Consider the following 13,469-nt stretch of genomic DNA (forward strand, 5'->3'; position numbering starts at 1 on the left):
GGAGGCCATTGAGAATTAAACACTTATATTTTCAAGGTTAGTCAAATTAAAATTAGTTCAAAATTTAAAAAAATACTATTCCCTCCATCCAAACCTTTTTTTATAAGAGATGTGCCCATTCCGTTCATTTTATTTGTCATATGTTTTTCACAATCCTTGAAGATAAGGGGAAACTAAGTCAATACCTCATAAAAGTAAAATAATTACAAACATATACTCATTTATATTCATATCCCACTAAATAATTACACTATATACCCCTAATTGATTTCGCTTAACTGATACTGAATCAGTATCATATATTGTATTGGTATCATTAGGACTGATAATATCATATAATGTATTGATATTATTAAGGATAATAATTTCACTTAATTGATACTAAAGCAGTATATATATATTGTATTGAAATCATTAAGGGTTTTTTGTTCAGAAATTTCTCATTTATAGTATCATTGACTAATGAGCAATTTCTGAACAAGAAACCTTAATGATACCTAAAATATATGTATACTCTTATAGTATCATTGATGAATGAGTAATTTCTGAAGAATAAACATTAATGATACCACAACAATATATATATATATATATAGTATATGATACTGAGTAGGGGTGTTCATGGTTTGGATAAAAACTGATCCAAACCGAAAAACCAAACCAAATCGATTAAATGAACCGATTTAATTTGGGTTTTGGTTTGGTTTGGTTTTAGATTGTTAAGAACCGATAGTATTTGGTTTGGTTATGATTTTGTTCGGAAAAAATCAAAGAAATAACCGAACCGAACCAACAAGTTATATATATAAATTTTATTATTATACATACATAATATATTATATTCATAAACAATTTTAAAGATTTTATATATGTTTCAACAAAATTTATTTATAATTTACTTATGAAAGAAAAAATGTCCAAGGTGAGAACATTTTTCTTATTGGTTTCATGTATATGAGTGTCTATGAAAATTCTTTGTGGGACTAAAAATGTCATTGTCTCTTCCTTCTATGCCAAAATAGTGAATTTTGAAGTTTTATTCAGTAAATTCAATGATCCAAAGTTCTGTAATGCCAGTCATTCTAACTATTTTTTTGTTTGAATGGATTGTTGGTCACTTTTTTTCACGTTTTTGAATGAATTGTTTATTTTATTTTATGTATGGTTAATAACGAACCAACAAACCAAACCGAAAACAACCAAACCGATAAATGTATATTATATTTGGTTTGGTTTGGTTTTGATAATTTTTAAAATCGATTAAGTTGGTTTGGTTTGGTTTTGATAATTTTTAAAATCGATTAAGTTGGTTTGGTTTTGGTTTTGATCTACCGACCCAAACCAAACCGTGAACACCCCTAATACTGAGTATCAGTCAAGCGAAAATTATCAGTTTTAATGAATAAGGGGTATGGGTTGTAGTTATTTATGAGATAATGGGTATTTCATAAATTACTTTGGGTTTGGGTTTGAACTTGTAACTATTTTAGACTTTATGACTCATTTATGTAGTTTTTCCTTGATTAACCATAAATATTTCATAATAAGTTGACCACCTTACTAAATCAAAGAATCGTTAGTTATTTTTTTGCCTATATTATCCTTATAATTAATTCTTTTTAAAGTTTATTTGTAAAATTCTCAAAAAGTTTTTTATTATTTGTGATTTCTCAAATACCATGTCAAATGGAAAATGATCAACTAATATGGGACCAGAGGAAGTAGTTTCTTTTATTCAAATTTTATGTCATGTTTTCTTTTACATGTTTATCAAAAAAATATTAGCTATGAGATTATTTTATCGCTAATTATATTTAAAATATTATTTTTTTTATCATTGAATATTTGTTTTATTTGAATAAGAGGTGTTTGTAGTACAAAAATAATTACTCCAGAGGATAAAATAAAAATAATAATTAACTTTATCTTAAATTTTGTAAGTGATAAATAATTTGAGATAATTATTACTTAAAGATCACAATAGACAATTTGAGCGAAAATAAAATTACTTAAAGGAATAATTTGACTAAATTATCCTTTGATCTCAAATTAATATTATTGCTATCTTTTCCACACTTATCGATTAAAAGATAGGAAAAATAGTAATGTTGGTCCTCAAATAATTATCTTTTTGTGATTTTGATCCTTCTATTATACAACTTAACAAATTTGACCTTCAACTAATAATTGCTAAAGTTTATAGATTTGATGATAACTGTCTAAAGCAACATATATATGTTCATTCTCACCTATCCTTTTACTTCTACCACTACTCAATTGTTATCTTTAAGGACTGAATATTTAATTTACTTTCACAATTGTTTTATTGATGATTGGCAATGTCGTAATGTACCTATTTTTACATCTTCTTTGTACACGTCTATTTAACTCTTCGTTTATGTAGAATCTGCTAAATACTTTGTATTCCTGATCAAAAAATTTAACATTCATTAGCTTTAAAGACCAATTAACATATTTTAATTAATTAAAAGCTAAATGCGCTAAGTCATGTAATAAGAAGATTAAAATCACAATAATAAGCCAATATCTTAAGGACTAAAATTGTTATTCCCCCCAAGTATAATACTTAGCGAATACTAATAGTAATTATATTTAATTTTCCAAAATGACTATTTTAGACCACGTATCTTCAATAGGGCAGTTCTGTTGACTAGTTGAATTACTCCTATATATTTAGGATTGATGGACGAACTAAAATAATTAACGACTGTACGAATCATAAAATTTCAAATAAGCTATCATTCAATTAAAGAACATGATTAAATACATGCTTTTAGAAAGACTAGCATAACTTTTTTGTTATTTATTCCAACCACAAAACAATTCAAATCCGTTTGGGTTTCCCAAGAGTAGAACCGATAAGATGTAATTTTTTATTTTTCAGACTCGTTAATCGATAACGTTTGAACATTTCAAATTTTAACAAGTCTCGATTAGCTTTAGAAGTGCTCATCTCGAAACAACTTTTGGCTTTCTCAATTAAAAAAAAAAAGTTGTAATTAAAAAAACAGTCAATTTAACAAGCGTTCGATTAAACAGTGCTTGGAAAGAAAGTTAAGGGGTACGACACCAGAAAATCAAGCACAATAAGCAAACCCTAGAGCATCAACCAAGCGGCGTAATTGAAAGGTTCTAATGATATCGAATTGATATCCCAAAACAGAAATCCACCGAGCATTGCTATTATAGCCGGTAGGGTTTCAAGCAACTTGCTGAAATCATAATCAGGAGGAACATTGAATGTATATTGAGAAGAGAAATACGAATAAAATGGACTATATATTGTCAAATAGCCAGTAATCCACAACCATCCATATCTATTAACCTATCAAATAAGAATATCCTAAAGAACAAAGAAAAACAAACAGAATTGCAAAAGAGGCTTTAGCAATCTAAGCAACGACAAAGCAGGGCATTCTAAGCCCTTTCTCCCCTAATCCTTCTGGCAAGCTGGATGTCCTTGGGCATGATTGTAACACGCTTGGCGTGAATGGCACACAGATTTGTATCTTCAAAGAGCCCAACAAGGTAAGCCTCAGCTGCCTCTTGCAAGGCCAACACAGCATGGCTCTGGAAACGCAAATCAGTCTTGAAGTCTTGAGCAATTTCACGAACAAGCCTCTGGAATGGCAATTTCCTGATCAAAAGCTCAGTACTCTTCTGGTACTTGCGGATTTCACGAAGAGCAACGGTTCCAGGCCTGTATCTGTGAGGCTTCTTGACTCCTCCAGTGGTTGGGGCAGATTTCCTAGCGGCCTTGGTGGCAAGTTGCTTCCTTGGAGCCTTTCCTCCAGTAGATTTACGAGCAGTTTGCTTAGTACGAGCCATCTGACTTTCTGCAAATAATAATTATCTTCGGTTAATCCCAAGAAATTCATGAATTTGAGCATATGAAATTAAATCTCGAAACCTAGGGTTCATGTACTCTAGATTTGGATCGACATACAAATTCAACACACACAAAGAGAACAATTCATCATAATTTCAGATCTTAGAAGAACAAGAAAAAAGAAACCCAGTTATGCGAAGCTAATCCTAAGAATCCCCAAATCAAAACCCTAAGATTTCAAATTTGAAAAATAAAAAGATTTTCACAATTGAAATTTAGAAATCATGATTGAAATTAAAAATTAAACGAACTTTGATGAATAATAAAGAAGAGAAACAAGAACTCGAACCTTAAAATTGCTTGAAGTTGAAGGCTTCTAAAAAAGCTTGAAAAATCTGAAAGATGAAGAAGTACTTTATCGGTTTTGAGTAAACGTGGATTGAGAGAGTTGTGTTGATGCTATTTATAGAACGTGTGAAAGCCGGGGTTGGTTAGGATTTCTTTTACCGTGTGTGTTTTTTAGAAGTACGGTTCGACGGTTGATAGTAGCTCTTTTTGTGTTTTCTGAGTATCAAATGAACGGTTGCGATCTGCAGTTACTTTTCTGACACGATCCGCGAGGACTTGTACTCGCTCTCTGATTGGTTCTTAATGTGTCACGAGGATTGAAGATTCATTAAGTCGGTAAATTTCCTCATTGCGTTTTACAAACATCCGGATCCGGACCCTTTTGGAGTATCGGGTTCTACAGCATTATTTTTATGATTAATAATCATGCACTATGAAGAAAATTTCACTCATAATTCATAAAGAGTAGGAAAAATTGTGTGAAATAGCAAATTATTAATTCAAATTAAATGTTATAGCCATAGTTTATTTTAATTATAATTCGCAGCAAACATCCCTTTTTTTGTCATCTGATTTGATATATAATTAGTCATTTTCGATATACAATTAGTCATTTTATACATTTCGGTATAAATATATAAAATGTGTTTGTGTTTTTATAAAGCGAGAGAAAAGTGTATATACAAATACACATATTTTCATCTATACACTTATAATTATATAAATACAGATCTTATTATACAAATTACAATGTATAAATGAATTTATACAAAACTGAACAATTTGTATAAAATTAGATGTTTGTAGCGAATTATACAAATCAAAAGCTCCATAGCAAACATAAAATTTGCTACAGAGCGCAATTATGCAAATTATAGTTATAACATACAAATAAGAATTTTATGTTTGCTATATGTGAAAGTTGCTCTAAAGAGTATTTGAATGGATTATGGATTCATTCATTTATTGTATACTTCTACATAGGGTGTTTACGATTTGGATAAATATCGATCCAAATTGAAAAATCGAACCAAATTGATAAAATAAATTGATTTTATTTGGGTTGGGTTTGGTTTGATTTGATTTTAAATTTTTGAAAATCGATAGTATTTGGCTTGGTTGTGATTTTATTCGAAAAAATTCTAATGAATAACTAAACTGAACCGACAAATTATATACATATATTTTATTATTATACATACATAATTTATTATTTTTATGATCAACTTTGAAGATGTTATGTATGTTTTTATCAAAATTTATTTATAATTTACTTATGAAAGTAAAAATATCTAAGGTGAGAACATCTATCTAATTGTTTATGTTTTGACTGAATTGTTTCAAGTTATCATGGACATAACCTTAAATAGGATAGAGGACACGTATTAGGACAAATTATTAGTAGGTAGTGTAGTGTTGTCTTGCTTAGGGTGGTTGGTGTTTGCCATTGTACTGGTTATATTATTGTAGTTACAATAATCTATCTTAGTATGTTATTTAGTGAGCTTCAGTTATCGCACTATTTTATTGTTACTTTCTATATTTTCTTCGTTGTCTCCTTCTTCTTTGTACTTGAATTTGTTGCACTTGAGCCGATTAACTTTCAAAAACAATCTTATACCTTTACGAGATAGTGATAATATTTACATATATTTTATCCTCCGCACAAGTTTTGTTTATGAGATTTCAGTAGGTATTGTTATTGTTGAACCCTACAAATAGTGCTTGAAAATGGATTATTTGGTAATTAAAAATGATAAATAAGTAATGAATTGACAAATTTACCGTTTGACTTGCTAAAATTGCTCTTGAATTTTGAGAAGGGTGGTCAGTATTCTGATAAATAATACTACCGTATTCTTCAAAATCAAGAATCTTTACCAATTACCATTAATACATGCATCTATCCTCTTAAGCTCAAATTAAGTAATTCCTAAGCCTTAAATCATCTCAAATAGAGTTGAATTTTCACTTTCACTGAACTTTTATCCACACAACTTCATTTTCAATCCTTCTCAAACCATCAATAATAATGTCAAAACTTCATAACAATGTCATGACTCATGATGTTGAAACCAATCTTAAAAATATTATTTATTTTTGGGACAAGGGTCAAAAATACCCCTCAACTTTGTTTTATTGGTTGACTAAACCCTTACCGTTAAAAAGAAGTTAGTTTTACCCCTGCCGTTTACAAACTCATCATATGTACCCTCCAAATTAACGATTTGCCCCAAATCAATCTCAAATTCTCAATTTCGACCCGAATTACCCATTTAAAACTCATTTAGAATGAAATTCTTTTCTAATCTGATCCGACCCATATAAAACCCACCACCATTATAAACAAAATTTAATTTAATTTTCAATTTTCTCAATCTTGTTGAGTCCACCAAAACTAAAAAGAATGGATTTCTCCCTTGTCATTGAATTTGTTGTAGTGTTACTCATTCTGTAAATATTTTCAAAGCCATTGTTAAAAGCTTCTAAGGGTACTAATTTTTGAATTGGAGCCTGAAACTTGAAGAACCAACCATGGAAACTTCATAGCCATTAATGGAGCTTGGAGCTTGAGTTTGAATTTCGGATTTTACAAGCGAGTTCCAACTTCGAAAAATCAATAATTTCAACTTCTTCCCCAAAATACCCAAATCGAAAACATCACACCCATTTCTTCACACTGAAATCACAGATCTGAATTTGTGTAATAAATTAGATAATTCCCACCCAAAATTGCAGCAGCATGAACTTTTTAGTTTCTTTCTTGTTGTTGTTTTCTGGTGGAATTCGACCGCCTAGTACTGCCTTTTCGCCGTCGTGTGCGGCGGATTTGAAGAACTAGTGAATATATCTATACAAGTGACTTTTGGGGAAGAAGGTTATTGGATTATTTCAATAGCAATATTGTTCTTATTTTTGTGTATGAACATAAGGCTGGCATGTCTTCTTCCTCTGCTTTTGCTCCTAACATTGCTTCTTAAAAGCTCATTAATGGCTGGAAATTTATTTGTTCATTAGGAATTGAAATGGGTTTTGGTGAATTCATTACTTTTTTTTTATACATTTGGTATGTAAGATCAGATTAAATGGGTTATGGGTCGGATTTAATTGATAATTTGTTTTTAAAGGGATAATTCGGGTCGAAGTTGAGAATTTGGAATTGATTTGGGGAAATCGTTAATTTGGAGGGTACATATGATGAGTTTGTAGACGGCAGGGGTAAAACTAACCTCGTTTTAACGGTAAGGGTTTAGTCAACCAATAAAATAAAGTTGAGGGGTATTTTTGACCCTTCTTCCTCTGCTTTTGCTCCTAACATTGCTTCTTAAAAGCTCATTAATGGCTGGAAATTTATTTGTTCATTAGGAATTGAAATGGGTTTTGGTGAATTCATTACTTTTTTTTTTATACATTTGGTATGTAAGATCAGATTAAATGGGTTATGGGTCGGATTTAATTGATAAATTGTTTTTAAAGGGATAATTCGGGTCGAAGTTGAGAATTTGGAATTGATTTGGGGAAATCGTTAATTTGGAGGGTACATATGATGAGTTTGTAGACGGCAGGGGTAAAACTAACCTCGTTTTAACGGTAAGGGTTTAGTCAACCAATAAAACAAAGTTGAGGGGTATTTTTGACCATTTTCCCTTTATTTTTTAAATTGTTTGCATCAATATTTTCATAATTAAAGGGACATTATTTAAGGATGACCATTTTATCTATGATAGAGATAATGAGAATATAAAAAATAATATACTCGCTTCGTTTCAAAAAGAATGATCTCATTTCCTTTTTAGTCTGTTTAAAAAAAAATGACTCATTTCCTTTTTTGGCAACACTTTAACTTCAACTTTCCACATGACATATTAAAGGCCACAAGATTAAAGAACATTTTGGTACATTTCACATAACTTTAATTTAGAACCACAAGAATAAAAGTCTTCTTTCTTTTCTTAAACTCCGTTCCAAGTCAAACTAGGACATTTTTTTTGAAAAGGAGAGAGTATTAGAAATCATTCAAATGATAGCTTTTTGATGAAATTCTAATGTGTCTTTTCGTGAGTAGTGTCATAATGGTAAAGTGGTGACACAGTAACAATAATTTTCAACTAGTATTTTTGAAAGTGAGAACAAATAATTGTTAACAATAATGATTGATTTAGAGCAATGTTGGATGGTAGTTGAGAAAATGAACCCGACACAGTTTGAAAATTTTTATGGTGGGAGAGGCACAACTTGGTATGTGAGGCATTATTTTTTAATTAAAAAATACACAGGTCCAATTACTCCTATCCTTCTCATTCTATATTGTTATTTCTCTCTCCAACCTTTACTTCTCACCCCTCCTTTTTCTCATTTCTTTCCTTTCACCTTTTTATTTTTCTAATTTCTTAATCAGTTTTTCCAATGGTTAATTTTATAGTTGAGAATACAAGAAAAAAATATGGGAGGAAATTGCAAAATAAAAATTAGAATTTTCATCTATGAAATGAATATTTAGATAGTTAATCAACTAATCTATTAAAATAGTTTATTTGATATGTATATATACATTTGATTGGTTAGTTTTTTTTTTCACTGTCAAACCACAACGAAACAATAAAATCAAGTTTTTCAATTTTCTCAGTTTTTTTTAAGTTCCATTTGAAATATGCTACACTAAATTAAATTAATTTTTATGAAATATGACGCAATTGTCACACTATTTCATACAATTATATCTACTTCAATTTATTATAAATAATTATATAAACACTATCATCTTTAACGCATAAAAAGGAAACAATATTTTGTATATACAAATATTAATATATATAATATATTTCCCCTTTTGTGGCATTATGGTTGATAGTTTTTTTATATAACGGTTTTACAATGAGTTATATTAAATAAATAATAATGGTACAAAAATAGTATGATATTTACATTATATTTCATAAAAATAAAATTCATTTTATTGTAAAATGTTTCAAATCAAGATAAAAAATATTAAGAAAATCGAAAAATTTAATTTCATTAATTTGGTATGGTTTATTAATATAAAAATTAGATGAAATAAATTCAATTTGATAAGTGAAAATTAATCAATCATGCTTAAATACATGTACCAAAATGAGGGATATTAATAGTTTAGTTGATTGACTATCTAGACTTTTATTTCGTAGATGAAGGTTTTATTCTTCATTTTGTAATTTTCTCCACCATTTTTATGTAATTTAAAAAAATTTAAAATAATATATTTGTTAATTATCAAATATGAAAAAGAAAAAATATACGAATGATATAAATAAAATTGACTAAATAAAATTCATACCTTAAAATTGATCTGAAATATTAGAGGAAAGAAGAATAAAATAATTTTTTTATAAAAAAAAAGGGGCAAAGAAAAGAAATGGACAAGTGAACAAATGTGGAGTAAAATGTATGAGAAAAAGAATAACAATGTAAAATAAAACAAATAGGACCCACATAATTTTTTATTCATAAATTAAGTAAGACAGGAGAGAGAAACAACAATATTGAAAAGGAAAGGTGAGACCTACATATTTTTTAATTCAAAAATAATACCTCACATACCAAGTCATACTTGTGCCTCTCCCACCATAAATTTTTTCGACACAATTCAACAAATTTTACGAGCGTATTTGGATCATTTCAGACCGTTTAACGACAAATATCTTTTTTTCATTGAATAGTAGGACATGTGTTAAAAATTATTTGTCGTTACAGTAAGTACGTCGTATTTGAACAAACTCAATAGGGACAAACATATATTTAACCTCAATTACTAATGATTTCAAATTCAAGCCATTTCACAATATTGTTTTTTCCTTATTTTTTTTATAATAGTAAAAAAAATAAAAAAACAAACAACTATAATTTGGAGCATAATTATCCTTAGTAGCCATACTTTTTAAAATTATGACTTATAGCTAATGGCTTAAAACCATATCTGGTGCTTAAATTTATTGTTGGCTTAAGTCATCGACGGCTCCTTAAAGTTGTCCGCATATTTCACTTAGACACCTCAACTAGGATTAATACCTATTGAACATTTTTGTCTATTCAAATCTTGTTCCTATTAGACATTTTTTGATAATAAGTGAAAAATATAAAATGTGTGTGATACACTCGCGATGACGTGGCAAAATAATTAATGAAAAAATGACATGTGGCAAGTGGGCCCCAAAATTTATGGAAGAATGATTTTTATATTAAAAAAAAAGTTTACTACAAATACATTTTCAATCTTTTTAATATACATAAAAACATTGAATATAATAACACATTTTTACCCGGCCCCACACTACCCCCACCCCGTTCTTCTACCCTACGCCTTTCTTCTTCATCTTCTTTCCGGCAACATTTCTCTTCTTAAACCACTCTATATCTTCTCAAACTACTTGTAGACTCAATTTTTTAAAAAATAACAAGAATTTTTCGTACCTAATACGTGAGAGAAAGATATAAAGTGAGACTCGTACAAGAGTGATGAAGAAGCGGAGTTTGTTAACGAAGTAATTATTTCAAATCGGGTGCAAAGAGAAATCAAGAGGACCCAAATTAATTTTATCGAATTCTTCGATTTTATTTTTTATAAGTTAAATGAGTTTATATTTTAATTCGAATGGTGATGTTTGTTTGGAGGTGCTGGAAATGGAGCTGGCGGCTACATTTTTATACTTCAATGTCCAATTATTATTTTTCCGGCAAAGCTAATTAGTTGATTTTCATTACTCCAATGTCCAAAAATCTTGTTTCTTCTTTCTTTAGTAGATCCAATTATTTGATTTAAAAAAAAATACACTGTAAGTTTGATTTTGAAAATAGGTGAAGAAGACGACTGAAATTAGGGGGAGGGGAGGAAGGGGGTGGGGGATTTTCCTTTTTTGGATTAGTTTTTTTTTAAATTATTTACAATGCCAATTTTAAGTTTTTTCAAAAAAATAAATAAATTAAAATATGATTTCAAATGTCTTCACGCGCTAAAAGAAGGTGAAAAATACTTTTTCTGCCATATCAACATTTTGTGTTTAATAGGTACACTTTTTGAACAATTTAGGTGTTCAATAGGTATTGTCCCTAGTTCAGGTGTCTAAATGAAATATGCGGATAACTTTAAGGGAACATCGATGACTTAAGCCTTAATTGTTTTGTTGCTCAAATTTCTCGTATTTGTTCACTTAAATTTGATATACATATTCACTCAATTATATTGATTGCTTAATTCCATTAGATATTATTTTCTGCTCAAACCAAATTGTAAAACATATAATTTTGTTAGATACACTGAATTTGTACTTTAATCAGTGAATGTGATTTTTAGTGTAGTGCATTGTGTATGTATCGTAAACAGATTTGTGATACATGTATATACCATTCATGTACATTGTTGGATGCATACATCATTTCGTTTTAACTATATTTCATTGAGCATATCATTATTGATGTAAAGACATATTTTATGCACACTTTTGACTGTACACATTTTTTTTTTACTTTATTTCAATAAATATATCACTATTAACTGTTGATATCAACACATGACCCAATTAAGGCAAAATATAAAAATATAATAGATACATATATCGATAATTGAATTCATAGATAAAAATATGAAATGCGTGCTATGCATCACTATATTCACGACATCTGATCGATTGTATTTTGTATCAATGCATTCATTACTATATTTCCAATTATATAAAGCAACATAAAGTGGTAAAGAGAAAATTCGCAACATTATTGCCGTTAGTTATGGTTCCAAGATACAAGAACATACGTCTGTTTTTAAGCTCATGAATACAAGTTGATTGTTGATAGAGTTTCATCGGACAACTTCAATTGTTCATCTTCAATGTTGTATTTTTTTTGGAAAAAATAATCACATTCAACTAAAATTTACATCAATCCTCAAGTCTGAAGTATGAATTCATTGTGATAAACCCAATCTTTTAAAAGAACACTTCACTTCAAAATAAATAATAATAATAATAAAAAAAAAGATATCCCCATTAGTTTTAAAATGGTAATAATATAAAGAACCCTCCACCCCCTCTTTTTACACTTTTTCCAAGGAATTCTTTTGTTGGGAAGAAGAGGAGGGACATTATCTTTGTTTGGTTGCATTTCATTTTTTTAAGGCTGTCATCTTACAAATAGGACACACATTCTTCAGCATTAGCCACTGCTTTATGCAACTGCTATGGAATTCATGTCCACAATCCAATATGCCCATGTAATCTCCACTTGTGTATTCCTCCCGACATATACAGCAAGGCGACGATGACCCTCCATATACTGGCTCATGCTTTCGCTGTTTCATACGTCCCAAAATGATTTCTTCACTCAATCCGGTGTTCACATTTCCTATATGTTCTTCCAATGCCAATAATTCCTCGTACGACATGTTATCAACATCGAGCCTCATGCCTCTATGTCTATCATGCAACTCCGCGACATTGTTGACGAATGGATCAAGCATCATATGAAACAATTAATCACTATAGGAAATTTTAAAATCGTCAAATGTGAAACTTAACTTCAAATTTTAGGATTTTAAAACTCTCTTTGCCAATTGACGAGTTTCCTTTACAAGTTTCTCATAGAATAATTCCAATCTTTATATCATGATTCCAAGTTCATACTCCAATTCTGAAATCTCAATTTTATCTATTTTCCTTCAGTTGGGCTATTCCCAAATCTCGCTAAAAAAAACAGCAAAAACATTTTTAACTATAACAAAAATGACACAAACTCAAAAGACATCAATAAAATCTATATGACATGATTTTTTTGACCAAGAACCAAAGTGAGTGATAAAATATGTCAAATATAGACGTGGTCCAAACTTGAAATAAAAAGCATGCTTATATTTATCACTAAACTAAAAATATAATACATATTATGATTTTGATAAACAATAGCTATGTATATTGATACATATGTTTGCAATTTATTCATCAATATTCTTCTATATGAATATATTTGTTACTCCATTAAAACTAAAAAGATAATACATATTGTGATTTTGATAAATAATAGATATGTATATTGATTTATGAGACACAAAGCCAATTTTTTTATTAGAAATGTATAAAACACAAAACTAAAAATAAAAATGTATGAGACACAAAGCTAGTTTTTTATTTGAAAATTCTTTTTTTTTCCGCTCGTAAAATACTTAGCAAGATTTTATAATATAAACGAGTATTTCAACATAAAATTCTGCTCGACACAAACACATTTCTCTATTTTTCTTTTCCAAAAA

At 29.1% G+C, this 13,469-nt stretch overlaps 2 protein-coding genes across 2 annotated transcripts; both read right to left on the reverse strand.

Moving 5' to 3' along the window:
• Positions 1–3,245: 3,245 nt before the first annotated feature.
• LOC102584902 (histone H3.3) lies at positions 3,246–4,309 on the reverse strand. Its single transcript, XM_006363227.2, has 2 exons — positions 4,200–4,309; positions 3,246–3,857 (listed from the first exon to the last, which is right to left on the reverse strand). The coding sequence occupies exon 2, from the start codon at positions 3,847–3,849 to the stop codon at positions 3,439–3,441; it is 411 nt and encodes a 136-aa protein (XP_006363289.1). The 5' UTR covers positions 3,850–3,857; positions 4,200–4,309; the 3' UTR covers positions 3,246–3,438.
• Positions 4,310–12,180: 7,871 nt separating this feature from the next.
• Positions 12,181–12,686, reverse strand: LOC107058063 (E3 ubiquitin-protein ligase MBR2-like). The gene has a single exon (XM_015303361.1). The coding sequence runs from the start codon at positions 12,684–12,686 to the stop codon at positions 12,330–12,332; it is 357 nt and encodes a 118-aa protein (XP_015158847.1). The 3' UTR covers positions 12,181–12,329.
• Between the last annotated feature and the right edge of the window lie 783 nt (positions 12,687–13,469).

Source organism: Solanum tuberosum, unplaced genomic scaffold (genome assembly GCF_000226075.1).
Source record: "Solanum tuberosum cultivar DM 1-3 516 R44 unplaced genomic scaffold, SolTub_3.0 scf00404, whole genome shotgun sequence".
Classification (NCBI taxonomy): Eukaryota; Viridiplantae; Streptophyta; class Magnoliopsida; order Solanales; family Solanaceae; genus Solanum; species Solanum tuberosum.

Excerpts from the sequence above, each read along its gene's own strand:
- LOC107058063 (XM_015303361.1), bottom strand. The coding sequence starts at position 12,686 with ATGATGCTTGATCCATTCGTCAACAATGTCGCGGAGTTGCATGATAGA.
- LOC102584902 (XM_006363227.2), bottom strand. The coding sequence starts at position 3,849 with ATGGCTCGTACTAAGCAAACTGCTCGTAAATCTACTGGAGGAAAGGCT.